Source organism: Simochromis diagramma, unplaced genomic scaffold, assembly GCF_900408965.1.
Source record: "Simochromis diagramma unplaced genomic scaffold, fSimDia1.1 OVJJ01000778.1, whole genome shotgun sequence".
Lineage (NCBI taxonomy): Eukaryota > Metazoa > Chordata > Actinopteri > Cichliformes > Cichlidae > Simochromis > Simochromis diagramma.
In genome coordinates, this window is record NW_024387438.1 from 70170 (window position 1) to 97910 (window position 27741).

At 43.6% G+C, this 27741-nt stretch overlaps 1 protein-coding gene and 1 long non-coding RNA gene across 5 annotated transcripts; one reads left to right on the forward strand and one right to left on the reverse strand.

Annotated features, from left to right (window-relative positions):
* Positions 1-39: 39 nt before the first annotated feature.
* LOC120722443 (protein mono-ADP-ribosyltransferase PARP14-like) lies at positions 40-25826 on the reverse strand. 4 transcript variants are annotated; one of them, XM_040013438.1, is made up of 25 exons: positions 25330-25826; positions 25041-25123; positions 22847-22874; positions 22442-22504; positions 21103-21276; positions 20357-20482; positions 18948-19121; positions 17363-17488; positions 15566-15667; positions 12364-14548; positions 11770-11952; positions 11597-11663; positions 10592-10828; positions 7268-7489; positions 5409-5514; positions 4740-4874; positions 4100-4162; positions 3831-4013; positions 2974-3177; positions 2567-2649; positions 1772-2007; positions 1394-1665; positions 1115-1260; positions 586-760; positions 40-485 (listed from the first exon to the last, which is right to left on the reverse strand). In XM_040013438.1, exons 1-25 carry the CDS (start codon positions 25511-25513, stop codon positions 205-207), a joined length of 5838 nt encoding a protein of 1945 aa, XP_039869372.1. In that variant the 5' UTR covers positions 25514-25826; the 3' UTR covers positions 40-204. The 4 variants fall into 4 exon arrangements, with proteins under 4 accessions (XP_039869372.1, XP_039869371.1, XP_039869373.1 ...); XM_040013437.1 differs by having other exon boundaries at positions 2567-2652; positions 25330-25824; XM_040013439.1 differs by lacking the exons at positions 18948-19121; positions 20357-20482 and having other exon boundaries at positions 2567-2652; positions 25330-25825.
* LOC120722448 lies at positions 14544-15556 on the forward strand. The gene is made up of 2 exons (XR_005693464.1): positions 14544-15089; positions 15453-15556. It is a non-coding gene; the product is annotated as an uncharacterized LOC120722448 (long non-coding RNA).
* Positions 25827-27741: the final 1915 nt, after the last annotated feature.

The window sequence follows — 27741 nt, forward strand, 5'->3', positions numbered from 1 at the left end:
AACATGAAGCGTGTATGAAATAACCAACAAGACACTCACTGATTGTTGTATTGTTACTTTAATGCTCCTTCAAACTGCATTTGATTAGGTTTAAAGTACAAAGTGACACCTGCAGCAGGAAAAATGAAAGCAACAGCGCCCCCTTCAAAGACGTACAGTATTTTATATTATCTGACAGAGTTGATAGACTGGGAGTGTGCCACTTCATGTAAATGTGATGAGGTATTCTGGGTAGGCCTGGATATCATTGAAGACCACAAACATGATTGGATAAGCAGCGTCATTTGTGACGCTGTCATACAGGTCTGAGGCACTCCCGGATTTAGGAGGAGGGGTGATCATGCCTTGTTGTCCTTGGGCGTAGTCTCCAACTAGAACTCTGGCCTGGTACATGCGCTTGTGTCCGCTGGTGTCGGGCGTGGCGTAGTTTCCTGCTGAATATGAAGGGTCCACAGCAAAGTAAGAGCCATTGCCGTACATCGCAGCTGCAGACAGAGTGAACAAATTAACTGAATAACTAATTAACTTAAACTAGTGTTGAAATATTCTACCCTTGTATGTGTGTACCGTGTGTGATGGCTTTACCATTTTTTCCTGCGTAGCTGCGGTTGAAGCCTTGTTTGTTGATCAGATCAATGGAGGTGTCAGTGGTGCCGTGAAACAGAAGCAGTTCATTGTTTGTGTGTTTATTCTTCACCTCCATTTGTTTCTTCATGATCTGGTAGTTCTGCCACAGTGATGGATTTTGGACTCGTTCGATCTGCCGACGTAATCCAAACACATCATGTTGGTGATTTTCATCGAAGTACAATAACTGTCCTTCTTACCTCTGTGTCTGCTCTCTAATGATTGTTGACAAAGTATTTATAATTTATTCAACATTTATATTCTGCTGGCTAGAAATGATCCAAGGTGGCAAAGTCAAGGCTTCAAACTGGGAATGGGTGATGTCACATGTCTAGATCCAACACTACAGTTTATGCCAAACCAACTGAAGTTAAAGCTGAGACTTGGGAACTAATTTACTCTCCTTTTGTTTTCAATTATATAAAAAATATAGAATACTTCTGTGTACATCATACAGCCTGGTCTGTGTATTTATGACTGAACATACACTGATGATGTTGAGGCTGAGTCCGGTCTTCGTCAGTTCCTTCTCCACATCGTTGTATTCATTAGATGCTGGAGCCACAGCAAACAACTTCAGCAGGTCGTCCTTCATGTCCTCCCAACATGAAGGCAAAGGCAGAGCGCTGGTACCTGCAGAACAAAAAGTAAAAACTCACCAGTGAAACTTTTCAGCCTTTTCTTGGTCCAATGCAAAACGCTGGACACGTTGTTCTGTGTTCTTCCAGCAGGTTAAATGAGGACTACGTGCACATTAATGACTCACCTTTCAGGTCTTTTCGATGGAGCTCCACATCATTATGTCCATTTGCTGAAACTGCTTTTTCACGCGCTGGGTCGGCGGTGTACGCGTCATTGTTGATCTTGATCTTTGCTTTTTGTTTGGTCTTGAAAGCTTCCTCGAGGGTGAGGTTGGTGTTCATGTCAAAGGCCACCATTGACCCATTATGGTCCTTAAATCGCCATTCCACCAGTTCACTCATCTCCAAGGCCTTTTTCATCAAGGCCTCCGCCCGCTCCACCTTACGGATGATGTCCCTGATGGTCATCAAATAAAAAGGTAAAGCAATACTTTAACATGTAACATGTTAAACCTAAGAATTATTACATGTCAATGGTTTATGTGGCTTTCCTGTTTTCTGACCTGACTGCAGACTCAGCAGTGTAGACATCCCTGGTCAGACCCTCCAGGTGGATCTCCGGGTCCTGGTCCTCTGCTCCTTTGTCCAGGCGGATGCTGACCGTCAGTTCTCTCTGCAGAGCCTTCAGCTTTTCCATGTCAGCCTGTGACAGCTGACTAATGCAGGGGTCAGAGATGGTTTTCTGTGCCTGCTCAGTCCGAATCTGCTCAATAATCATCTTCTTGGCCTGACTCGCTGCCTGCAGCATCAGACAAATGTATGTTAATAACGGAGATTTAAAGACAATAATTTTATTTTTATTCTACTGAGTGCACTGAAATTATATCTTCGTGAGCAACACGTATACAGACCAGCAGTTACTTCAACATGGTGTCTCTGAATATAGTATTGGTTGCTCAGTTAGAAGCAGAGATTTTTCCTTTGATCTATATTTACGATGGTAGTAAACCTCACTGTGATGAAAGACTTGATGAAGCTGAACTCTGAAGGAAATGTGGATTCATTCTCTAACAATGTTTTCTGAACTTTCGACCAAACAAGGAAATCTATTTCTCTGCTGCTTTGTTATTTATGCTAAACTAGCCTCGAGCTCTGCATTACACATGTAGGAAGATCTGAGATCAATATTATTAACAGGAAGCGACTGTGTGTAATAATATATTTATGCCTGACTATTAAAGTAAAAAGACTATTTAAAGAAAGGGTTCGTCCTAAAATGCACTGACCTCTGTCTAGAAAGCAGACTTCCTGTAAAATAAATAAATATGAATGGAAACATAACATGAATGAATTTGTACCTTGTGGTCATCGGCACACAGCTGAAACACTGCGGGCTTAAACTCCTCCCTCTCCAGGACTAAGTCAGCAGTGATTGGCTGCTCTGCTGCGAGCCCAAAAGACAAAGTTAGTCTAAAACAGCTCAAAATAACTGTTGTATTATAGCAAAGAGATCTGTGAATGTCACATAGAGTCCAATCTCCATAAAACAATGTGCGAAAAATCCACAAAAACACTATACTTAAAAAAAAACATATAAACCATATTTTAATTGAGAATAGTAAAATATAATATATTTAAGACACTGCAGCAGTTTCTGTTCTTAGATCTTCATCACTGACAGTTTTGTTCAAAGAAGAGCTGATGTAAAAAAGTGCATCAGCCTGAATGTGATTTATTGTTAACAGATTAAAAAACAATGTAATACCTTCAGTTTTGCTAACGACAGTCTTCTCCTCCACCCTCTCTTCCTGTCTCTTCTTCATGCTCATGTGGAAATGTTTCAGCATGGCCGTCTGGAAGATCAGGATCTTCACACTCCGAACAAACCTCGGCTGTTTCCTCTTCACAAACTGCACCACTGCATCCACCATGGCCTCAGCCACCTCTGAAGGGCTGGCCCCTCCCTGACCTGATGGGCAGACAAGGACCAAGCAATGATAATGATGATGATGATGAAAGGACGACAGCTTGTTAGATTCAGAATATGAGTTTCATTTCAATACAGTGCCAAGAGAAAGAGCTGGACAAATGAACCATACTGTCTGAAAAACATAGAAATAAATCAGTTAGAACACGGAGCACCAACAGTCCACCTCAGAGTCGTTTGCACTGTTGGAAAAAGCACTAATGTGACTGAGATGAGCGAGCATGGAGGAGCAGCAGAGATGGAAACTACCTCGCAGCAGTGAATCCACCGGACAGTTAGCTGCTCTAATCACACATCGCTGTAATCGGACATCACACAGAGTCGGTAGAATGGAGCTGTGTTTCAACTTTGTATTAAAGACATTTTAGTGGCACAAACTCAGGTTTGTAAGAGTGGAGTGAAGTAAGGATGCTTCGCATTGCTGCACAGTGAACCGAGTTGTGATGGAGGTGTAGCCTGTGGCTCTGCTGCAGGGGAGGGGTGGTGCAGGGAGGCTGGCAGGGCAACTGAGTCCACTCGACTAGTCGTGCTCTCACTATTTGCTGAGAGGGGAGAGAGCGCAGATGGCAACATCTGGAAAGCTGCTGCAAAGCCCGATACACTGGGACGCACAGCTGTGTGCATCATGTACAGACCTGTTCCCAGGGCTGGGAAGGCGACAGAGCTGAACTTGTTCTCCTCACAGACCTTCAGCACCGAGTAAACCGTGTTTTTAATGCTTGCAGGGTCGTTCTGGCCGACGACGTGGACGATGTTCCTGCTGGGCAGCTGCCCGGCTGATGTCAGGATCATTGGAGGAGGCTGAGCCGTGGAACTCACTGCAGGGAGGAAACAGCTTTATGAGAAGTGTGAAGCATAGTGAGTCTAAAAATGAAGTAAAAAGGCTGGAGCTTCATGTACACACCAAGCTGAGCGCACTCCTGCTCAACTGTTACTCCAGCACCGTCTAAGATTGCCTTGGACACTCCTGAGAAGCAATAAGAGGAGAGCAACAGGTGCAGTTAGTCAGATTTTGTTACACAGAAAAAACACGTTTATTTTCACAGAGTTACATTTCACAGTTACCTCTGTCTCGTTCTCTTTATATGTGCATATTTTAAAAATAATAATTCTCTACCCGCCCTGAAGGCGGTCTTCATCAGTATTTTTGATTTTTGGTTTGTTCCTAGGACTGCGCTGCTCTGGAATCTGCTGGAGCCTCCAGCCCAGTGTGACGGGCACTGCCCTGAGTGCTCTAAAGCACCAGACAGCAGAGGTGGACAAGCAGACGAAGACAGCTGTAGGAATGTAGCTACACCGAGTGACAGCACCATCAGGAAGAATGAGAAGCTGCAGAAGTACCAAGGGCTCAGAGAAGAGCTCGAGAAGATGTGGTAAATCACTCGGTGCGGCGACTATCAACCTGGGCGAGTGGCTCCAGCAGATCCCAGGAACAACATCTCAGATCAGTCTTAGGAACGGCACAGATACTGCACAGCACCCTGAAGGAAGGTCCTACTCAGTGTCTTAACTGTTGTAGCCACAAATATAAAGTCAACACTCACCTGCTTTAAGGTTAAAGCTCTGATTGGAGGAATTGACAATGACATCACTGGCTTCCTTGGTAATGTCACCTGATGATGCCTCAAAGGTGAGTTGATCGATCTGCATCTGGTACACATTGAGGGAGGTGGACAAGACTGGGACAGAGAAATGTAGGCGCACACACACACACACACACACACACAGTTTCTTTTATAACGCTCACTTTTTCACACTCACACCTATTTAAAAATCCACAGTTGACCAACTCTTCCATATAATTAAACGGGAACAGACAGAGCTGCAGGTCTGAACCCAGGACCTGTAAAGTTAATGTGCCAATGAGCAAAGCACGACGTCGCCTCCTACAGGTTTATTTCTAAAACTACACTAAAGGCATTAAAATAAGACCTTTTAATAACTGTCCACCCACCAACATTCACACAGTGTTTACTCTCTTCTGGCCAATGTGTTTAACATAAAGCTCAACAGCAACACCTGCTGGTTAAACTAGGCTCGCATACATCTTTAATGACATGAATTGTCACTGATGGTCACATCAGGCCACTTAGTGAAACTAAAACATCCTCAGTTTGTCCTGGCCAATCTCTGTCCTGCTACATTAAGACTAAATAACCCGTGAACATCAGGTTAAACAGGATTCTGCTCTTTGTAGTTCTGATGGTTCTTACCTGAGGAGTGCTGTGATTGGTCGACAGCCTGTTGAGCTGGTACCTCATGAAAACCACGTGCTTCATGTTGGACGTTCCTCTGACCGGTGAACTCTCTGGTGAAACACTGATAATATATTTCATGTGTTACGTTCATGCTGGTGATTTTTTGTTTTCTCAGCACTGATGAAGCTGCTGTAACTGCAGCTCAGTGCAGAGAAAAAATACAATTTAATGTTTCATCATTTTAAACCTGAAGGTGGTTTTAATTACATGTTAATGAGATTATGTAATGTAGTCTGATTTAATCTTTGTTGTGTTTGATTTTTCAGTTTTTATTGTCTTTTGTTGCTAAGTTTACATCATAGGTTTGTTCCTCCTGAAGCAGCATCAAATATATTCTCATACAGCTCTAATGAAATCAACTGCTTGTATGCTTGACACTGCTGACAAAACATGATTCTGCTAATGTCATTACCTAAGAAATAAAAAGCATTGACTGCTTAATGGTGTACTTAAGAAAGTACCATTGTCACCGAGCAGAAACGGGAGCTGGAAGCATGTAAATATAATAATAACCACTGCAGACAAACAGAGAGCCTGACGAGCCCAGCTGTTAAGACTCGACTGTACGCTGTGTTCGTGTTTTCCTCTGAAACAATAAGCTCCGTTGGAGCCTTTCAACGCCTCTCTCTGTCTCTTGCTAACAAAGTCGACCCAGACAACAAATTAAAGCTAGTTTTCAGCTACGAGCCCGACATGAACCCGACGTATCAGCCAGAGGTCCCTGTACTACGGTTCGGAGCCGCGGACCTGTTTTATATACGCGCCGAATAGTTTCTATACGAGATCACTGCAAAAAGTGCAGCCTTACCTAATGTCCACACAATGTACATTTCAATTCCTTTAATTTTAAATATGTTTATATTGTCTATCCTGTAAAATAGTCAGATGTCTATTCATATTAATGTACAGAATTCACCTGCTTGCTGCTACTACTGCACATTCACCCAGTGTATATACTATATGTGTATATATATATATATAATGTTCTTCCTCTACACCCCCCCCAATTTTTGCACATGTCGAGGAGCGTGTCAGGCTACATTTCACTGTGTGTTATACTTGTACACTATGCATGTGACAAATAATAAAGAACCTAGAACCTAGAACCTACTGTTACTCATTTATATTAAGATTTAAACATCTAGTTGGTGTTGGTGTGGAGAGTAGCCTTCAGTAATAGTAATAAATCACACAGCAATAGGACATTCATGTAGTTGTGATACCATATTAAGTAATCCAAGGTATTCAGAATACGTTACTCTCACTGAGTAACGTAACACAATACGTTACAAAATACATTGTTCGGCATGTATTCTGTGATCTGCAGTGGAATACATTTTAAAAGTAACCTTCCCAACACTGAGAGTACAGCACTTCAGAGTCACACTGCTGTAAATTTGACAAGCTGAACACATTCTGTACTGTACAGGAGACACCGACAATGGTCTACAGCCGATGAGGATGCAGAACACAATGCGCTGTAAAAAAAAAAAAAAAAAAAACCCAAAAAACAGGAAACATGCAAAATTGCACACAAAAAAAATCCACGGGCGGCTTAAGGTGAAGCGCATTATAGCAAGGGACCACTGTACTAACAGTGTGTATCACCACTCAGTGTGGTTTTTGCTACCTGTAGCCACAAGCAGCTTCACTTGTTCCAGTTTGTGTGCTAAGCTAGGTGACAGTGTGACTGATCAGTGTCTGCCTGCACATTATGTGTCCATGCGTTTGTTGTGGGTTTGCTCGTCTCTAGTGCTCACTGTCAGAACATGATAAGCACTTAAACAGCTCCTATCAGAGAGTCACAAACTCACATCCACGGTTTGGCTATCACTGGGGTGAACGACGATGACCACCTCTCTCAGACAGCGAGGGTTTCTGCTGCTGCTGTACGAGCGGATCTCTCTCAGCAGGAGTTTGGACACCAGGGCTCTGGGGAAGCTCAGGTTTCCTGTCCCGATGGCTGGGAAGGACAACGATGCCATCTGACGTTTCTCAGCCTCCTCCAGACAGTATCTGATGATGGACGTTAACTCCTGACAAACAGAGATAAGACAAAGTGAAGCTGGACTTCAGTGACTGGGCAAGATACACAGTATGGTATGTGAACGACCAGGAACAAAAGTGGAGTTTTCAGTGGTGGTGAGGGGCGCAGAGTTTCTCCTGATGCATCCCTCAGTGGACGAGTGCATGAATGATGGTAAAAAAGCGTTTGGGGATAGAAAACAGTGATCGGATGAATGTGCGAGGCTTGTAGAAAGAATCTGGAGTTCTCAGGTAGAGCAGAGAAGTGCTATGTTAGCATCTCACACATGCTGGGGCTTATAAGAATAATAGAGTTTAAGAAAAGAAAAGAGAATAGAAACGGCTTTCTGCAGAAGAAATGCAGATGTCTGTGGGACACACTTTAAGTGTTTGTGCTGGGGTGTGGTCTGCAGTTCCTCTGCAGAGGTGGGGTGGTGCAGTGGGCTCAGGGGCAGTACTCGGTAGGCTGACGGGGCAGCTGAGCCTAACAGACTAATCATGCTCCTTAGTTCAGTGACAACAGCATCTGGAGTTGCTGTGTGACCAGCGGGAGAACCTGCAATGAGTTACAAATGAACACGTTTCACTGCCCAAAACTGTGTGTCCTGGTTCTTTCACGTTTGCACTGGTACAAAACCTAGTTGGGCATGTCGGACCCACAACCCACACAACTGGCCAGATGATGGTTTAGCTTGCTGTGATGCACAAGAAGCAGGTGGCGATGCATCACGTCCGGCTGGAGAAGCTGCAGGATAAAGCTGCACCGGATGGGGCCAGGCAATGACTCCCAGGCATTCCTGAAAATGTTCCAGGGGAAGCTCAGACGGCTGCCCTGAACTTGCCCTGAACCCCCCTCCTCTCGGAGGAGTTAAGTAGCCAGCAATTCCAAAAGCACCTTTGCGCCCGAGACCATTAATGGAGGTCCTGTTTGAGCGCATTGGCATGGACCTCATCAGGCCATTTAATAATAATGGATTGCATTTAAATAGACCCCTCAAAGCGCAATTCCACTATTCATTCACTCTCACGTTCACACACTGGTGGAGGCAGCTACAGGTGTAGCCACAGCTGCCCTGGGGCAGACTGACAGAAGCTAGGCTGCCATATCGCACCATCCGCCCTTCTGGCCAACACCAGTAGGCGGCAGGTGAAGTGTCTTGCCCAAGGACACAACGACCGAGACTGTCCGAGCCGGGGCTCAAACCGGCAACCTTCCAATTACAAGACGAACACCCAACTCTTCAACCACGATCGCCCCGTTTCACTGGCATGCATGCGGATATTGCTTTGTAATAATTCTGGTAGATTATGCAGCGTGATATCCCAAAGCTGTGCCGCTGTGCACCAGTTCTGCACAGAACGTGGTGTTTCTGGTCATCTCACAAGCATCTCAGACAAAATTCGAAAGAGATACTGACTGACCAGGACACGTCATTCATGTCTCACACACTCAAAGAGCTTTAGAAATTATTGGGCATTAAGTCTGTTTGGATGGCATCTGTCGCCTTCAGACTGGTGGGCTGTTGCAGCTCAATAAGACTTAAAGTCCATGATTCATACGTTCATTCACGAGGATGAATGCAATTGGGATTGCTGGTTGGACCTTCTGTTGTTTGCAGGGCGTGAAGTGCACTGCAAACAACAGACAATCCCGAGACCCCCACAGGATCGTCTCCCTTTGAGTTACTGTTTGGCATAAAGCCGCGGGGGTGTTGGACCTGATTAAAGGAAACTGGAAGGAAGGTCGGCGCCCAGCTATAATTGAAATTCAATATGTTCTGGACCTGAGAGCAAAACTGCACACATTGGGAAGGTTATCACAGCAAAATTTGTCCCAGGTCCAGCAACGTCAACAGCACCTGCACAACAGAGGGGCTAGACTCATTTTCCCTGGACTGGACATAAAGTGCTTGTATTACTCCCGTCTTCTAGCTCAAAATTACTTGCCAACTGGCAAGGACCCTTTGTGGTCACACGGTAGGTGGGGGACATAGACTATGAGGTGGTATGGTCAGACAGGGGAGGAACCACACTTGTATATCACCTCAACCTCCTCAAAGCATGGAGAGAGGCTTCTCTGGTGAGCCTGGTGAAGAAGAGAGATGAGTTGGAGGTGCAAAATTCCACCAATTTGTTACACTTCTGTTCGGCTTGTTCGGAGCGCTGGCCTCACGCCTCATGGACCAGGTGCTGCTTATGCCTGCTGCCTACTTGGATGACGCTATCATTCAGAGTGACACCTGGGCAGAGCATGTGCAGCGGGTGGCCACAGTCCTGGAGTCCCTGAGCCAGGTGGGGCTCATGGCCAACCCAAAGAAGTGTGTGGTTTGAGGGAGAGAGGTAGAGTATATCGGGTACCACTTGGGAGGTGGACAGATGCGCCCCTTAGATGGTGGTTCTTGGAACTGGCTGGTTATTAAGACCGTCTTGTTCCAAACTTTGCAAACCTGACCAGCCCCTTGACCAAAATGGTGCCCCAGATCTGGTCCAGTGGATGGAGCAGATCAAGGCGGCTTTTGTGTGGTTTAAAAAGGTTCTTTGTGGGAGCCCCTGTCTCACACATGTAACTTCTACTTCCCTTTCGTTCTGTAGATGGATGTCTCAAACAGAGGGATGGGGGCAGTTTTGTCACAGCAGGTAAGGCGGGTTGACTGCCCTGTAGTCTACATCAGTCGGAGGCTGTCGGAGAGGGAGGCCAGGTACAGCATGGTGGAGAAAGAGTGTCTGGCAATCCAGTGGGCAGTCAGCTCTCTTTGTTATTGCATCCTGGGACACTTATTCACCCTCTGCTCAGACCACGCCCAGCTGCAATGGCTCCACCACATGAAAGATGCCAACGCCCAGATAACCCAGTGGCATTTGTCCACAGTCATTTAAGTTCATGGTGGTCCAAAGGGGTGATAGGCTGGGAGAGGGTAGGGTGGTGCAGTGGGCTCAGGGGGCAGTGCCCAGCAGGCTGACAGGGCAGCTGAGCCTAATAGACTATTCACGCTCTCCTTATTTCAGTGGCATCAGGACCCAGAGCTGGTGTGTGTGCGACCAGCAGCTGGAAAGCTAAACTGTGTATCCTGGGTCCTTCATGTTTACAGTGTCCAACCTTTATTAAGCCTCACCTCCTCTGCCTGGCCGCCTCCTTTGTCCCAGAAAGGACAAACAGCATGAAAGACTTTCTGGCACGTGAGGTTGTAGCCGTCAGTGACGACAACATCACCGTATCGCAGCGTGTTCCTTCTGACTTCAGAGTAGATGGCGTCCTGCAGCCTGCTTCCAGCTGCTGATAGGATGGCTTTGGACACAGCTCCCTGGTTCAGTTTCATGTCCTTTGAGATGGTGTTGACGATGACGTCAGTCTGTGGAACAAAAGTAAAATCACAAAAAGCTTGGTAAATGAAAGTCAGTTTTAAGTAAAAAATCAAAAATATCTCATTATTTTTGCATTAAAAAGGCCGAGACACTAAATGTCTGCAAACTGCAGTATATAAAATACACAAACTGTACAGTCTTCCATAAAAATATTGCAGTATAAATTCTTAATTATGTGATCAGATTTGTATGTGCCTTCGTTGTTCCTGCTGATAAAGGTGTGTAGCTTTGTTCTTAATTAATATGTTATTTTTGGCTGATCGTTTTGCCCACCTGATATAGAAAGACCAGGAAATGTATCCAGGCATTTTGACATGTTAATCAAATTATAGTTAAATGAGCAAAGTTTGAGTCGTGTTTGAAACATGTGACACCTTCACACTAGTCAATTAAAAACATAAAGCAGCTTTCAAATTGGAATCAGTGGATGTTTGAATGTGCTGTATTTATCAATGCACTAATGCACAAAAGTCTTTGATGAGCATTCCTTTGTAAACTCAGCATTCAATGAATTTATGTAGTAAGCTCATTTGGCCCTGTGGTGAACACTGTTGTGGTGTTCAGCAGAACAGAAACTCCACAAAAACATGAAAAGACAGCGACAGATTGAAAAAAAACAACTGCATAAACCAGAATTTACTTTTAATCCTGGTTTAAAGATGCGTGTAAGCCAAATCTATCCCTTCATGTTGTAATTACGTGACCATTTACAGAATCCTCTAAACTATGATCCAAATGACAGCACAGGTACTCACAGTCTGGTCCTGAATGTTTCCCTTACATAAAATGATCTTCAGCCCCTCAGCTGTGGTCTGCTCCAACCTGCATCCAATCAGATAACAGGACTGATGATATCAAAGAGGCCTCATGGACATGAGGTCATCAAGAGTGTGATAAAACCAAAGAAATAGAAGGGGAACCACCTTACCCTCCATGCTCTCTATGGCTGATTTGTTGCTTGGGGCTCAGGCCTCCCCTGTTACCGTGATGATTTCCTCCCCTTCCACCTCCTCTTCCACCGCCTCTTCCTTCTTCTCGTTTTTCATTACACCAGCTGGCATCATGTGATTGGTTCTGACCTCTGCCTCTGCCTCGACCCCGCTTATGTCCACTAGGAAGTAATGACAATTTTAAATACTTTCCAAATGACTCCAATTTGACTGAATACTTAAGCAGCCATTTAAAGTTAATAATAGCTGCTCAGCCATCTTTGTGGCTTAGGAAGCCATAAACCATAAATCTGACCAATAAATTGATATAATCTTTCTCAACTAGCTCAGCATCAACAAAGTTTACTGAAAAGATTTAAAGAAATAGTTTTATTTTGGGGGATTGTGGATATAGATTACCTCCATGCTGTCAGGTATACAGAAGTGCTTATACAGTTATACAACAGACAAAATCCAAATAAGGACGTTACATGGAGCTGGATATTGTTACCTGTGATCATGAGCTTGATGAGTATCAATGTTAAGATGTTTACAGTAAAAGTTCATTATTAAAAATGGTTAAAAAAAATTACCCTGAAGCTCCTGTTCGTTTCCCGCCTGCTTGCTGTGGGATGGTCATGGTAGGTCCGAGGTCTGAGAACTCCTTGCTCACAGCTGTGGCCATGACTCTGATGGTGCTATCATTGTTGTCCACCAGGTGAATCTCAGTTAATGATCTCAGACCTTGTGGGCTGTCACAGTACTCCCGAACTGCCTGGGCTATGGTCTCAGCACAGAGGTCAACAGGGAAACCAAAGATGCCCGAGCTGATCGCTGGCAGTGCAACGCTGGAGCAGTTGGCCATCTCTGCTTGTCTCAGACTTTCTCTAACTGCAGTCTTCAGGCGTGACACTGCTGTCTTCCTGTCAAAGTCAGAGAATCGTGGACCAACTGCATGGACAACATGTTTGCAAGGCAGGTTGTAGGCATCTGTTATGATGGCGTCTCCAGGACGTAGACGTCCATTTTTAGCGACATAGTCGCTGCTTTCTTTCTGCAGCTGTGGTCCTGCAGCCTTTAGCAGTGCCAAAGCCAGGCCACCAATGTGGTCTAAGTCCTCATTAGCTGCATTGACCACAGCATCCACACCAAAGCTGCAGATGTCCACCTTACTGACAGAAATCAGTACTCCACTGTTGGTCTGCACTTCACAATAACAAAGCTTAGTTTCTTCTTCATAATTCTCTGCTTCTTCTTCTTCTTCATCAATCTCTGGACGAAGGAAGACCACACATCTTAAGTCATTCATTAAGGTAGACAGTAACATTTTTCCTTGGGTTTGGAAGTATTTCTTTGCTCCGGGCTTGTCCACAGTTAAGGTGTCAGTGAAGAGAGCACTGGCCAGTTCCCTAAAGCAGGATTTGGCTTTCTGGACATGAAGACGAGCACCAAGGATGCTGATGCTCTGCTTCTGTACATAAAACCTTACTGATACATGATTATCTTTAACAATACTGGAACACTCCTTTGATTTTTTCCTTTTAATGAACGAAACAACAGCACAGGATTCAACATGAAGGGTTTCTTGGACTTGTGAATTGCTTGCAATAAACTCCCTCAGACTCTGGCTGACCTCTTTCACTGGATTCACAAAACCCGCCACTGTTATTTTGTTTCTTCTTTCTGGATGCATCTCAATGGCAACCGTTTTTTTCTTGGATAGGTTGTAGGTATCCAGCAGCTTTTGCTTCAGGTGGACCCAGGTGGGAAGTTTTAGAACTTTTTGGTCTTCCACTTCTACAATCTGATGAGCCAAAGCAGCCTTCATCTTACTTTCTGCATCAACAAGGATTCTGTCAGAACTCCCAAACAGGAGAAGCCCTTTGTTGTCGATGGTGTAGACTGCACTGATGCCTTGAGATGTGAACAGATCCTGGGACATGTCCATGGGATCCAATGTTCTGAGAAAGTCTAGAAGACATGGGGGGACATTCTGTTGTTTCTTACTCATATTCATTATCTTCTCAGAGATCCATGACTTAGTCTTGAAGACCTCTGCAGTGAGTCCTGTAATGGTCAACTTCTGGGTGCCTTCATCATAAGAGAGTTTCATCTCAAGAGAAATGTCCAGAGCAGCTGTCTGGAGCCCCTCCTGCTTCAGGATGTAGAACCATGCAGGGGGCAAAATCATTTCCTCAGAGATGCTGTTTGTCTGTCGTTCAATGTGACTCATGGCTTTCAGAAGAATCTTCTCCACAGGAGCCCTGATTCGTTTTATATCATCAGCTCGGCCAGCAACAGTCAGAACCCCTTGTGATGCATCCAGCACCAGGATGGCATCTTCCTTCACAACTGAACGGACATCTTTCTCTGCAGCTCTCCATCCAAGTGCATTTACGTGACATTTGAATGCTCTGTACTGAGACATCAGGCAACAGAAGGCATGTTGGGCCTTACTCATCCAGTTTTCTACATGTTCTGCTGTCAGACCTTGCTGCCTCAAAAACTCCGGCACAGGGCTGAGTTTCACGTCGGGGCCATTCAAATCCACTCTGCAGAAGTGTGGACGCATCTGATCATTGATGTGTTCTGATAGTTTCTTCTCCAAAAGGAATTTCCAGATAACGTGGAGAACAGGCTCTGTGAAGGGCTCGGGCATCTTCCATGTTGGGCGTTCTTTGCTGTACAAGGCGGTTCCCAGTGACTCGTAGTATGGATATGCCTTCACTGTGATAGACTTCAACTCAAGGTCTTTTTTAACGCAAATCTTTTCCACAACTGCAGCAAACAAGAAGCAGAGAAGCAAAGGTTAGACAAGTGGTTACTCTGCGGTTCTGAACCTTCTTGATCTGACAAATATCATTTTTCTACAACACTTTTCATCTTCAAATTACTTCAGTTAAACACATTTGGATCTAGACTTTTTACAGTTTCTCAGTCACTGTTAGCTAACCGTTTCAGTCATTGTACACTACTTCTAAGTACAACAGGTATTAATCTAAAGCATTTTTTATTTTATTTTATTAACTTTAGTAATAACTGATTTCTTTGCCTCTAAGTTCAGGTTCACTTTAAAAAACTGGAAAAGCTGACCTAATATTTCCTATGTGAAGCTAGCTGCCTCAGACGTACCTCGTCCTTGTGAATGAAAGCACTATATAACCAAAGTACAGGAGTGATGCGTTCTAACGCTTGGGTTTGTTTTTTGTTGTTTTCATCTCAGCTGCTTAGCTCCAGTAAGGACAACTATTAGTCGGACAGAATCCATTCTGAAAGTTTAAACACTAAAATGTTTCCAAAGTTTGCTGAACCAGTTTCTGTTTAACCCTAGAACACTATTGCTGGGTGATTTACACCCAAGCAAATACATTTACATGATTTCTCTCTCCTGCAACTGTTTGCGTGTCGAGGAGCCTGTGCCCTTCACCAGGGAAGTCTCAAATGTCCCAGGAATGGGTGGACCAAAGACCAGCTTTCCAGAGTCATTATTTTGTTTTAGGAGGGGTTTTTTTTTTTCATTTTGTTAGACATAGCACAGTTGAAAGTAAAAGAAGACCACTCTAATTTGTCATGTGTTGTCATATTTTGATATATTTGATTACTTTTTATTGGTTATATTATATCGGGTAAAAATCACCCGGCATTAGTGATTGTGTTACTATTTATAGCGATAGTGTTCTAGGGTTAAAGACGTGAAAGAACTTGGTGGGCAAAGCCCTCACATTAATCACCACTACTACAGCAAGCTGGTGCCTGCATATGTTCAGCATAGGTTTACATCAACAAAAAAAAGACCTTTAGGATCACTGAAAGTGATGATGGCAGCCTTTTCTTTTGGGATCATGATGATGTTTTTGGGATGAGTCCAAGTCTTCTCAAAATACAACTCCAGTATGTCTAGAAAAAAGCCAGAAATGCACAGCTTTACAGATGCATGAAGGTTAAATTACTTTCAAAGTTCGTTATCTGGTTATTTTAGCAGAAATGTTTTTGGCATTAAAAATCTGAGTACTTCTAATTTTTCATTGTCAATATAATGAAAAATGTCTATAGCCTCTGCATCGGCTTCGGCTTCGCCGGGTCCGGCCTCTGTTTCCGCTTCAGCCTCGCCTGGTCCAGCGTCAGTGTCAGCCTCTGCCAGTCCACCGCCGTCCGACCCAGCTCGGCCTGAGCCACCTCGCCTTTGCCGGCCACTTTCCAGGCCTTTGGTTGGACGTCTTCGCCATTAGAACGAGGTCTTCGCCATTAGAACGAGGTCGTCATCACTGCCGGCTTCCGGACCTGTTCTGTTGCCGCCACTGCCTTCTGCGTGGCCGGCCTCCTGATTTGTTTTGCCTGCGTTGCCGCCATTGCGGTCCACGTGGCTGGCCCCCTGAACTGATTGGCCCCGTGCTGTCTACCTTCGGGTCGACCCCCTGAACTTTCTCGTGGACTCGTGATGGATCTAGTTTTGTGTTGACCTGTTTTCTTGTTTATGGACTGATCTGGAATCATGCTCCTTGTTTTCTGTTTTGTTTCCGTCCCTCCATCCTGGACCCCCTCCGCCCACCCTGGCCTGGTGCTCTGGTTCGTTATTCTGTTTAGGGCTGTCAGGAGCCAGCCCTTGGAGGTGGGGTACTGTCACGGTTCTGGGTCAGTTTTGACCCAGTATTTCGAGTTTCTCGTGTCTTGGTTTAATTTTGTATTTTGGATTGCATTTTGATTCTTTTACATCGTTGACCATTATGAGAATTATAGGTTTCTGTTTATTCGTTTTACTGCTCCCCTGTCTCGTTAGTCCAATTTCTCCCAGCTGTGTCTCCCTCCTGTTTTCCATTCCCTGATTACGTCCCTGTGTATATTAGCCCTGTGTTTTCCCGTGCTCGGTGTTGCGTCGTACCCTCAGATCCAGCCTTTGTGGTCCTGTTTGGGTTCTTGGTTTCTGTTTTTGTGTTGGTGCCAGCAATAAAAGCTGAAGTTTCAGTTACATTCCGTCTCAGAGTCCTGCATCTGGATCCTCATCTCCATCTGCCCGCACACAGAGCCTTGACATTGTCCTTATTGTTCCGAAAGGTTAGAAAGAAATTTAGGGTTGAATCGATTTAACAGCCATGTGGTAGCAATGGCAAAGCCCAGCTCAGCTCCAGGGAGACCCCTTAAAGCACTCAGCACCATTTGGATTTGGGTCAGCAGGGGGCAAAAAGTGTGGAAGCTACACTGTACACAGCTATAATGATGAATGAGCTCATTCATGCACTGAGTTCATTTCCTGTATTGAGGAGAAATTAATTATTTTTATATTTAGCTTGTTTGTGTATTATCTGTATAAGTAACTATGCCTCTTGTTGTATTGATTAGCTCCTTTCTAGATTTCATGTGTTGATTTCAGGTGAAATTGGAAGCGACAAAGCTCAAACTGTCCCAACAAATAAAGCCACTGTAAAATGCTAACCTAAAATCGAATATAACATAACAGCTATATTGAGCAGTAGGCTCATGTTCTGGTAAACTTTTTTCAACCAGAGGAGTCCACCCCTGCTGGTTATTAAAAATAATGTATTAATTATCCAGAGGCTTTTATATACAGTCTATGGTTTTTAGGAGCACATGTACCTTTCACCACAGTCGGAGGAAGACTCTCCACTCGGATGTTCGTTGCTGCCTCCAGAGGCCGAGCGGTCAGTCCTTGCTTCTTCATCTTTGAGCTAGTCTGACTTACAGAGAGGAATCTCTCCACATCTGCAAAATAATCCAGATTAATCCTTTCAGACTGAAACAGGGTGAGAGAGAAATGCTGGGCTGCAACATATTATCTAGAAATGTTCTTATGAATGAATGAAGGCTTCCTCTTTATTTTTTAAATGTAGAGTCAATAAACATTTATTTTCTATATTTAATAATCCTGCTTTATTGGAGACAGATCTGCTGTCATTTTATGCTGTCTGTGTTCTTTCTAATGGACACTGTTTCAAATTTGAATCAAGGATTAAGAGAGTTAATATTTTCACTACTTGTGGTCAAAGGAAACAATATTCATTCAGGTTCTTGATTATGCTCAATGCTGTGATCTTAATTTGTATGTAGACGACATTATGTTGTATGTAAAGCAACAAAGATGTTGGGATCAGTGGCAGCAAACAGAATGGTGATAAAGGAGAGCAGTGATAGGTTCCTCTGCTCAAAGAGTCTGTAGAGGTATTTGGATCTTTTCATTCTTTTACTTTACTGATACCAATTTATTTATGATTACTGATATCAAAGTAAAAATTGTTTAACATGTGCTTCACTTGTTTGTGTACGAGGTAAAGTCAAGCAGGTTATCCTCACTGCAGGGCCGCTGAGTGTGACCGAGCTCAGGCCCCGTCTGATCCTAAAGACCTCGTAGTGCCATATGACCCCAACAGATCACCAGTTATCTACTTTTTGTTTCTATTACAAATGTTCTTAAAATAGCACGATTTAAATCCAGCATCAAGCTTTATCTTTCTGAGTCCTGAGACAGACACTATCTCTACTTTCAAGATCAGGCTTCAAACTTTCCTTTTTGCTAAAGCATATAGTTAGGGCTGGACCAGGTGACCCTGAATCCTCCCTTAGTTATGCTGCAATAGACGTAGGCTGCCGGGGGATTCCCATGATGCATTGAGTTTTTCCTTTCCAGTCACCTTTCTCACTCACTATGTGTTAACAGACCTCTCTGCATTGAATCATATCTGTTATTAACCTCTGTCTCTCTTCCACAGCATGTCTTTATCCTGTCTTCCTTCTCTCACCCCAACCAATCACAGCAGATGGCCCCGCCCCTCCCTGAGCCTGTTTCTGCTGGAGGTTTCTTCCTGTAAAAAGGGAGTTTTTCCTTCCCACTGTCACCAAAGTGCTGCTCATAGGTGGCTATCGGATTCTTGAGTTTCCTCTGCATTATTATTTTACAGTCTTAATGCTATATAAAGTAAATGGAATGCAATGTTTGTGTAGTTTAAAGTAATATTTATATGAAAATGATTCATTATTCAAATCATATCACGTGGTTTTGTGGTTTGTGCTTCTCTACACTTTTCCAGATCAGATATGTGATTTTTTATAAAGTCAGGTTTAAAATTAGACTCAAAGGTTAATCTAAAGGGGATTTTGGATGTTTGTCCTTGTACTGGCTCGTTGTGTTTGTGTATGTGGAAATGTCTAGCTGTCTGCTTCCTACCTGCAGGGCTGCTGAAGGTGACCACAGCTTTGTTGGATTCCAGGATCCTCTCCATGCTGTAGCCGTTCTCATCCAACCCAGAGATGTTCTCCACCAGCATGGAGAGCAGATCTATGGACATGTTGTCTGTGACGTTTTCCAAAACCACCGCACAGCTCTGAGACGACTCTGAGTCTGAGAGAAACACACAAACCTGATCAAAGAAAGTGTCTGTGAGCAGTGAGGGAAGGAGGCTTTTGTTCACCTGTTATTCCTGAAACTTTACTGTCAGCAGCATTTCTTTTCTGTAAAGTGCAGGGCCCCCTCCAGGGTGAGGGCGGCAGATTCTGGGCTGTTTGCTTGAACTAGCAGCAGAGTTTTAGTGCTATTTGATTAAGTAACAGTGAACATCAGTCAGCACACACCCACGTTTGAGTTATTTGTTTCTCAACACAGTAGGAAGTTTATTCAGCTATAACTGAGAAAAAGTGATCAAATGACAGAATTATGACACTTATTGTTTTGTTTGTGCAGCTGCTTGTATAGGTGTTATAATTCTATTTTGCAGCTATTCATCCAGCGCTGGGCCCTGACCCGCCGTCCGACTCGGCCTCGGAGGTAAGTGTACGAGGGCGTTTGGATCGAAGAGTCTAAACACAGTTTGTTATCAGGGGAGAGATTATTTGTTATGTTCAGCTCCACCCTTGAGACCGCAGCTGGCGCCGAAATGGTAGCCGCATTAAATAACGGTGGTGTTCTTTCTTTAGTGCGAACCGCTGCATGTCAATTTTACAGTCATCTAATGTCCATCACTCGTCTCTCACCGTTCCCACTGGAGAGCGTGAGCCTCTCCACGATGTTATCCAGCTACACCGAGAAGTTATCCAGTTTGCTCACAGAGCACGAGTGTTCACGACAGCCGTCAGCCTCTCCAAGATGTTGTCAGATGTTGTCAGAGTCTCAGTACTGACAGCAGCCGCAAGCTTCTCCAATATGTCCTCCGTGCTGCATCTAATGAGCCCATTCTGAGAAGCCACGGCTCACTCCATCGTTCCAATCAACACAGCGGGCAGCCTTGTGGGGGTTTGAACAGCCGTTTCCGCTTTCTTTATTCTTTGATAAGCCAGGGCCAAGCCAGCGCTGATCAGTTATCATGGTTCCGAAAAGATAGACGTCTTCAATCGGCTCTCCTGAACCCAGGCTTCTTGTCGAGAAGAGGGTGTCAAATCCATAATTCCTCTTTTAGGTTTTAGAGAACAGACTGTGAGACTCTTCCAGGGTAAAGAGAGAGAAGTAGACAAGACTAGACAGAGACATGAGAAAGCCAAGCAGGAAAGATAAGGGAGGGGAGGGGAGGGGGAGAAAGTGCGACCGCCTTCGTCAAGAGCCAAAAGAGAATAAGTGCAGCATATACTGCTTTCTGTGTGTACCTTTGACCACAGGCGGAGGAAGACTCTCCACTCGGATGTTTGTTGCTACCTTTCGGGGCCGAGCGGTCAGTCCATGCTTCTTCATCTTTGTGCTGGTCTGACTTACAGACAGGAATCTCTCCACATCTGCAAAATAATCCAGATTAATCCTTTCACACTGAAACAGGTGAGAGGGTGAGAGAGAAGAGCTGGATTACACAGTGTTGTCTATATAATGATGTCAGGCTTTGTCCTTGTTTCAAATATAAAGGCAATCTTTGTTGGATCTACTTTATACATTTAATAATCCTCGTTTATTGCAGACAGATGTGTTAATATTTTGTGCTGTTAGTGTGTCGACTGTTGCAGGACCCACATGTGTACTCAGGCTGTCAGAGGTGAGCTTAAAGCGAGTCATTTGTCGAAGGTTAACGTTCCAAAAGCTGTGGATGAACCGAACGAGCCTTTATCCTGGTTTCAATAGCTATGCTAACCTAAGCTGCTGGCTGCACTTAATTAATGGGCGCCTGGCCTTTAAAGTGGCGAGTGACCCAGCTGTCCTAGCTCCAATCTCCAACTTCCTTTTCTCAAAAAAGTTCTTGAACCAGTGGGGTTTAAATCCAGAACCAAGTTTAAAATCCTTCATTATTTTAAATAAATAATAGTTTTTTAATTATTATTTTATTTTGAATGTAAATTCTTCCTGTTAAAAGGGAGTTGTTCCTTCCCGCTGTCACCAAATCAGGTGGTAGGTGTCTGCTTCCTACCTGCAGGGCTGCTGAAGGTGACCACAGCTTTGTTGGATTCCAGGATCCTCTCCATGCTGTAGCCGTTCTCATCCAACCTGCAGATGTTCTCCACCAGCATGGAGAGCAGATCTATGGACATGTTGTCTGTGACGTTTTCCAAAACCACCGCACAGCTCTGAGACGACTCTGAGTCTGAGAGAAACACACAAACCTGATCAAAGAAAGTGTCTGTGAGCAGTGAGGGAAGGAGGCTTTTGTTCACCTGTTATTCCTGAAACTTTACTGACATTTCTCTTTCTTTACATGAAGCACCGTCAAGAGGCAAAATCAAAATACTTTATCCAAAATAGAACCAGTGAAGAAAAATGGCTCCAAAAACACTGGACTAAGAAGAAGAACCACATATGTTTTGATTTATTTGTTTAGTTGAGACGAACGCTGGTGTGTGCCCTTAACACTAGTAAGTATTTATTTATAATAATTTATGAAGGAAAAACTCTTGTTCTTGAATTTCGGCTCACAGAATGAAGCTCTTCTCACACATGCACTGCAGGCGTGAACTTTCATGATTGATGTGAATATATGATCAAATAAATCTGAAAGGTTTCCCGTCTGTGATGACGAGCTGTCACAGTCCAGTGTGGATCAGGGTGGATGTTGTGGATGCAGAAAACACACAGCATCATTATTTAAAGAAAGCTTCTCCCATTGTGTCGAATGAACTCAGTTTTCCTCTCTGACAGGAGGATGGAGGTCCCGTCCATCTGCAGCTCGTCTCATCACTGAGGTCTAAGACCTGACGGACAGCAGTGTCACCCGCCTCTCTGTCTCTGTGCGTTACATTAACAGATGTTTTCCTCTGGCTGTTTCATCCACACAAAACCCCTTTAATTAGTACAGCGAACACTGGAACACTCCACAGTTATATTTTGTCCGTCCACTCACAGCAGTCCAAAGAAAATCAATGATGAGACCATTTAATGTCAGACACTGTGTGACTCTGTACGTTCATGTCAAAGTTCACTGCTGTGGAAATGTGAAAGAAGCATGACTGCAGAGTAACTCAGTGGAATTCATTTTAAGTTTCACATTTTAACATATTTTTCATATTTCTCATTAACAAAAAATAGCTGGACTATGATAAATATATAAGCGTCAATTTTCATCAAGAAAAACAAAACAGTGTGATTTTAAACTGGTTACATTTTCCCACAAATTCTTTTGAAATTGTTTGTGTCAAAAAATTCAATGTCAATGTGTCAAATGCCAAGTTAATGCAACTTTGTATAAAGTATAAATACAAACTTCCTGTAGTTTTGTTCTCTGTTCTCTTTATTCTTCATCACTTTGTTTTTACCCTCTTTGCTGGCAGCAGCAGCTCCAGGTTCAGCCTGAGGCGTCTCTGAGTCTGACGATGATTCTGACATGAACACAGTGAAACACAGAGAGGTCAGAGCACTAAGATCTGAAATATGATTATTAAAAATAAGCCCACGTGGAACTTCTTATATTTTACTGGTTTAAATTGATTTGAGTCTTTTACTCCAGACGAGCAGGAATCATCATTTAACCAGGAACATATTTGGATTCATCTGAGATTAAAATCACGAGAGAGCAATCTGACCTGAATGTGCTTCAGCTTGAATAAAGTCTGGTAAAATATTCCTTCATTGCCACAAACACACACTTATTTCACATGAAGAAGATGCTGAAACAAATGAATAAAATTCAGTGATGATAGAAACTGAGGAGGAGGATTTACCTGAGACACGGCCGCTGCTTGTTGGGCTCTGAGAACAAAAACAAAGGTTTAAACCAACAGAAGAAACAAAGAGGAAAATATGTCGACAGTCACGTTTAAAAGAACATTCAAACTGACTGTTTTTTCAGTTCTGCACTTTGGAAAAAATATTTATAGCAAAAGCAACTTCATTACGAGGTTAATATGTATAAATACATGAATATGATACAAATATGTAATATTACATATCTGCAAATATTACAAAAATATCTTTCTTATACTTTAACTTTCAAATAAATTTGAGTTTTATACCAATGTTATTACACTTTTTCTGTTGCTGCAAACAAACTGAACTTTGTTATAACATTAATATGGCATCAAACAGTCGCCTCAGAGTGCTCTTCATAGTACGGCAAAGACCTACAGACACAACTGACACAATCATATGAACCCCTCTGAGGAGGCCTGGTTATTACAGAGCTTGTATGTGAGGAGCAGGTGTTTCAATTCTGAATCTAACAGGGAGCCGATATTCATGAACGGCCAGCAGAGTTCAGCCTCACTGAACTGAAGCACTTTTCTTTCTGTGTTTGGAAAACAAAAGACAAGTAAAGGAAACAGATTAAATTGTGTGCAACACACAGATGGTCCTGACACAGAACCGACTATCTGACAAGTATGAGTGAATTATTTAAGGATGTACCTTTAATGCCCACACACAGCTCGAGAAGTGACAGAAAATCTGATCTATAAGAAATCTGTGTTAAATGTTGTTGAGTGGGAGATCAGAGCACACAGCACAGGACTGTTGAAGTTTATGACAAATGTCTGCAAATTTGGATAACGGGTAAGACACTGGAAACTGGATTTGAACAGGCACTGGCGTCTTAGCTCTGCCAGCAGGGTGAGGGGAGCTGAAAACTAACAGGCAGGAAGAAGTACTAAGAACAGGGCGGAGTCACCAGCACCACGCCAAGTCTGTGTCAGGAACATAAAATCCAGTTCATTGAACGCAAAGAGTTCCTTCAGCAGAAACGTCTTGTTTGTTAGTGATGCAGCATTACTGAGAGCCAAACAATCACCCTCCTTGTCCTCCTTAGTCAGAGCATCTGTCTTCCCAGTACGTCTCCCAGTTTAGGTCTTCTGGAACTTGATACTTCCCTGTTATCATTCTGGGCTCCTTGTTTAGCCTTTTGGAGTATCAACGATCAGCCTAAAGGATCACTTCCTTTTTCTCAATTCATTCCTACCTGCCTGTTTCATCCTGTATTTGGGTCCTCGTCTCCACTACTCTACACAGCACTGATGAGTTAGGTAGGCCTGGACGAACAGAAAGACAGGCTGGTTCCACACAAGCTCCAGCAATCGCACCGCCATAAAAATACACCCAAATCATCAGGAAAGGTAGAAGGCTTGAGGTTATCCAGATCGCGCTCTCTAAGTTTTGTGGGTGATCAGATATCAAAGAGAGCATAGATATCATACACCAGAAGGGCAGAAACACCGTGGCAACAAACACTGAATAAACATTGATCCAAGCAGGCCTGGCAGACGGCGAGCTGCACTCGCCGCCGCCATCACGACCTGCAACAACCTGTTCAGCCTCAGTGGTTCTCACCTCCTTCGTTTAGAGACTGCATGTTGTGTTTACTTGTGTCATCTTTGTTACATTTGTTTGCTGATCTGAAACATTTAAGTGTGACAAAAGTGTGACATCAGGAAGAGGGTGAACACTTTCTGTCCTCATGGGTGATTTCACTGCCTGACAAACCTGAAGACCATGTGACATCAGGTTGGTTATTGTTGGCACGATTACAGTGCACGGGCAAACATATGAAAATATCAGCTGAGACTCAAAGTCCAACCTGCTTCTGCTGCTTCACACACCCAGGGACTGATTTATAACCACGAGGGAAACGCCTCTAAAACCTGCCACGCAGGCTGGACTCACCCTGGTCATAACAGCATGTTTATGATTCAAACACTGAGGAGACACGTTAGACTGTTGGTTCATACGTCACAGTTATTCACAGGTTTCTGTTTTTAAAGAACTAACTGTGATATTTGTATAAAGGGAGGCGCTCAGTTTATGGAGTCATAAAAACCTAAAGGTGCTTGGTCCAAAGAGCTGAACCCAGAGCAGTGACAGTGAGCAGCAAACAGGAAGCTCTGAGTGAGGAAAAAAATCCACATGAAACATCGAAACTGGACTTACTGCTTCTGAGCTCAGCCGCAACTGGATGGTTTTACTGTCCAGGATGATCTCATGATTCTTCCTCGCGAGGACTCGCTCTCTCACTGACATCACAGCGCACACACACACACACACACACACACACACACGTTTTATGATCAGCTGTTTGAATTACGTGTTTCATTCTGCGTCACAGTGAGACTCTCAGACCTGTTTGTTCCATCATTACACTCGCAGGTCTCCGTCTGTCGGTGTTTTTAATTATTAAATGATTTATTTTACTATCTGAACCACGATGAAGCGCACTCACCCTCCGGTGAGCTGAAGTAAACGGCCGCCCTCGGGGCTCCTTCCTCCGCCTCCACCCGGCAGTCTCCTCCGCTCGACTTCTTCTTGCTCTGGAAGTAAATGTGCAGTTTGTTCTTCAGGGCTTTGGTCTGAGCCGGAGTCCAGTCCCCCTCCACGGTCACAGGCGGACACTCGAATCCCTCCATCTTGCTTCACACACACACTGGACACACACAGACACTGACCGCCGAACGAGACTTCAGGCTAAACTTTACTTTCACTTTCATTTCGTCACAAACGTCCAGAAAACTGAAACCGCGACTCACAGGTTACTCACAGGTCACCAGGTCTGGTTACGTGTTACCTGTATCTAAAGACACTTTTACTGCTTTATTGGTTTGCGATATTTTCTGGCACTCGACTGATTTGAGTTAAAGAAGTTCGTGTTTTTAATGCTGCTGCCTTGATTTGTTACAGGCAGGAGCACATCTTAAATAAATAAACGAATAAATAAATGATGGATGTATCGTTTTTATTTTGCCGGGTACTGTGTAGAATAGATCAGGTGGGTGTTTTCACATCTATAGCCGGTTTCCTCTGGACCGAATCAGCTGGTGCGTTTCTAAACTTAGTTTTTGGTTTATGTGCGTCACAACAAACCACGTCATTCATTGGCCAAGTGTGTGGGGGGCGGGCGCAACAAAAGTAAACACAGGAAGAAGGAGCAGACTGAACAGTTTGGTTCATTTCATGGCGAGCTGCTAGTTCACAGACCTGTGCACGTGTATAGTACCGTCATGCTTTACGAACACAAAGCACACCTGGCTATTTACGTCACCAACACCTGGTAGTCGGTTCGGATCGCGTTCACGCCATAAACGAACCGCTCTGAAGTTCGTGTGGAGCCGCTCCAAGGATTTGAGATTTTATGTACATATTGTTTTTGACAATAAAGCCTTACTTTGATGAGTTGATGTTGGAGCTCACAAGTCTCACAAGTCCCAGGGTGAACAAAAGAGAACCACCTGAGAGGAAGCTGACCCACAACAAAGTCTGAGATTTGGATCACAGCCCCAACAACCAGTCCAGAGTCAGTGACGCTGTCATAAAGCAGGACGCGTCACTGCATCTCTGACGCGTAAACAAAGTTCAAGGTGTTGACGGGATTAGAAGAGTGAGTCATGCTGAGCCCGAGTGCTTTAAACCGCTCATCTTTGATGGAATTATGTCAATGACAGGACTCACTGAGGATCACAAAGCAGTGAGAATACCGAGACACTGAGAACCAGTTAGGTCAGTGATTGAGCAGCACCCACACACCTTACAGTAGAAGCGTCCTGGGTTTGAGTCTCCGGGCCAGACTGCTGCTCTCTACATATGCATATGTGTGTGTGTACATATATATATATATATATATATATGCTCACAGGGAGACACGAAGACTTTAGACTCTCCTGCTGAGGTCTGATTGGTCAGTAGGCAGTGATGTCATACCTGCTGATCTCTAACCTGACCTGTTAATCAGTGTGTAATCTGAACCGTAGGTGTTGATCATAACTAACTTTATAAATGGGGTCTGGTTCCTGCTACCTGAAGATTAATCCTGAGAAAATGCTTCGCTGCTGTGACCTCCACAGCGAGTTTACTGCGGCGGATCTCGAACAACCCAAATACAAAAGCCAAAGATTTCCACTTTCCACAGAAGATGGAATCAACACTGAAACATTCAGGAGGCTGAAAGTGTTTCTGTTTCTATTAAACATATATGTCTCGGATTATTTTCAGAAGCTTGATGATTAAATCAGAGAATGGAGTCAGAACTAATATGGTTTGTCTATAAGAGCACTATTAAACACAATTATACATTTCACGTGAGAATTAAAGCTTTTAGAGCTGTATGTAATTAATAGATAATAAAGGTTTTCCAAAGTGACCAGATTAAAACATCTCCAGCTAATGTTGAAGGTATGAATTCTAAATGTGCTGTAAGAAGGAAGCTTACATGTATTTAAAATGGACATTTTGTTCTTTATAAATAAACCGTGATAACGAATCGTAGAGAGACAAACATCGCCCCCTGGTGGAGTTTCTGCATACTGTGGTGTGGTTGAGTTTCCAGAAAGCGAAAAGTGACACTTTGTCTTCAGATAACAGATCGTGTTCTTTACTTCTGTGGAAACAAAACTGGTTAAACAAAAGCACATTTTAAAATGTGTTTATTTTAATTCTACAACCGTTTATAACCTGCATAGTTCACATTTCTGTATAGCTGCATGTCTCATATTTCAGTATAGTTTTTCATATTTATATCCTGTTCATAGCCTGCACATACTTATAGTTATAGCATATTCATAACATATGTGTACATTATACCATAATAGACCCATTTCTGTAATATACTTACTTATCTATATTATTGCTAATATATGGTAAA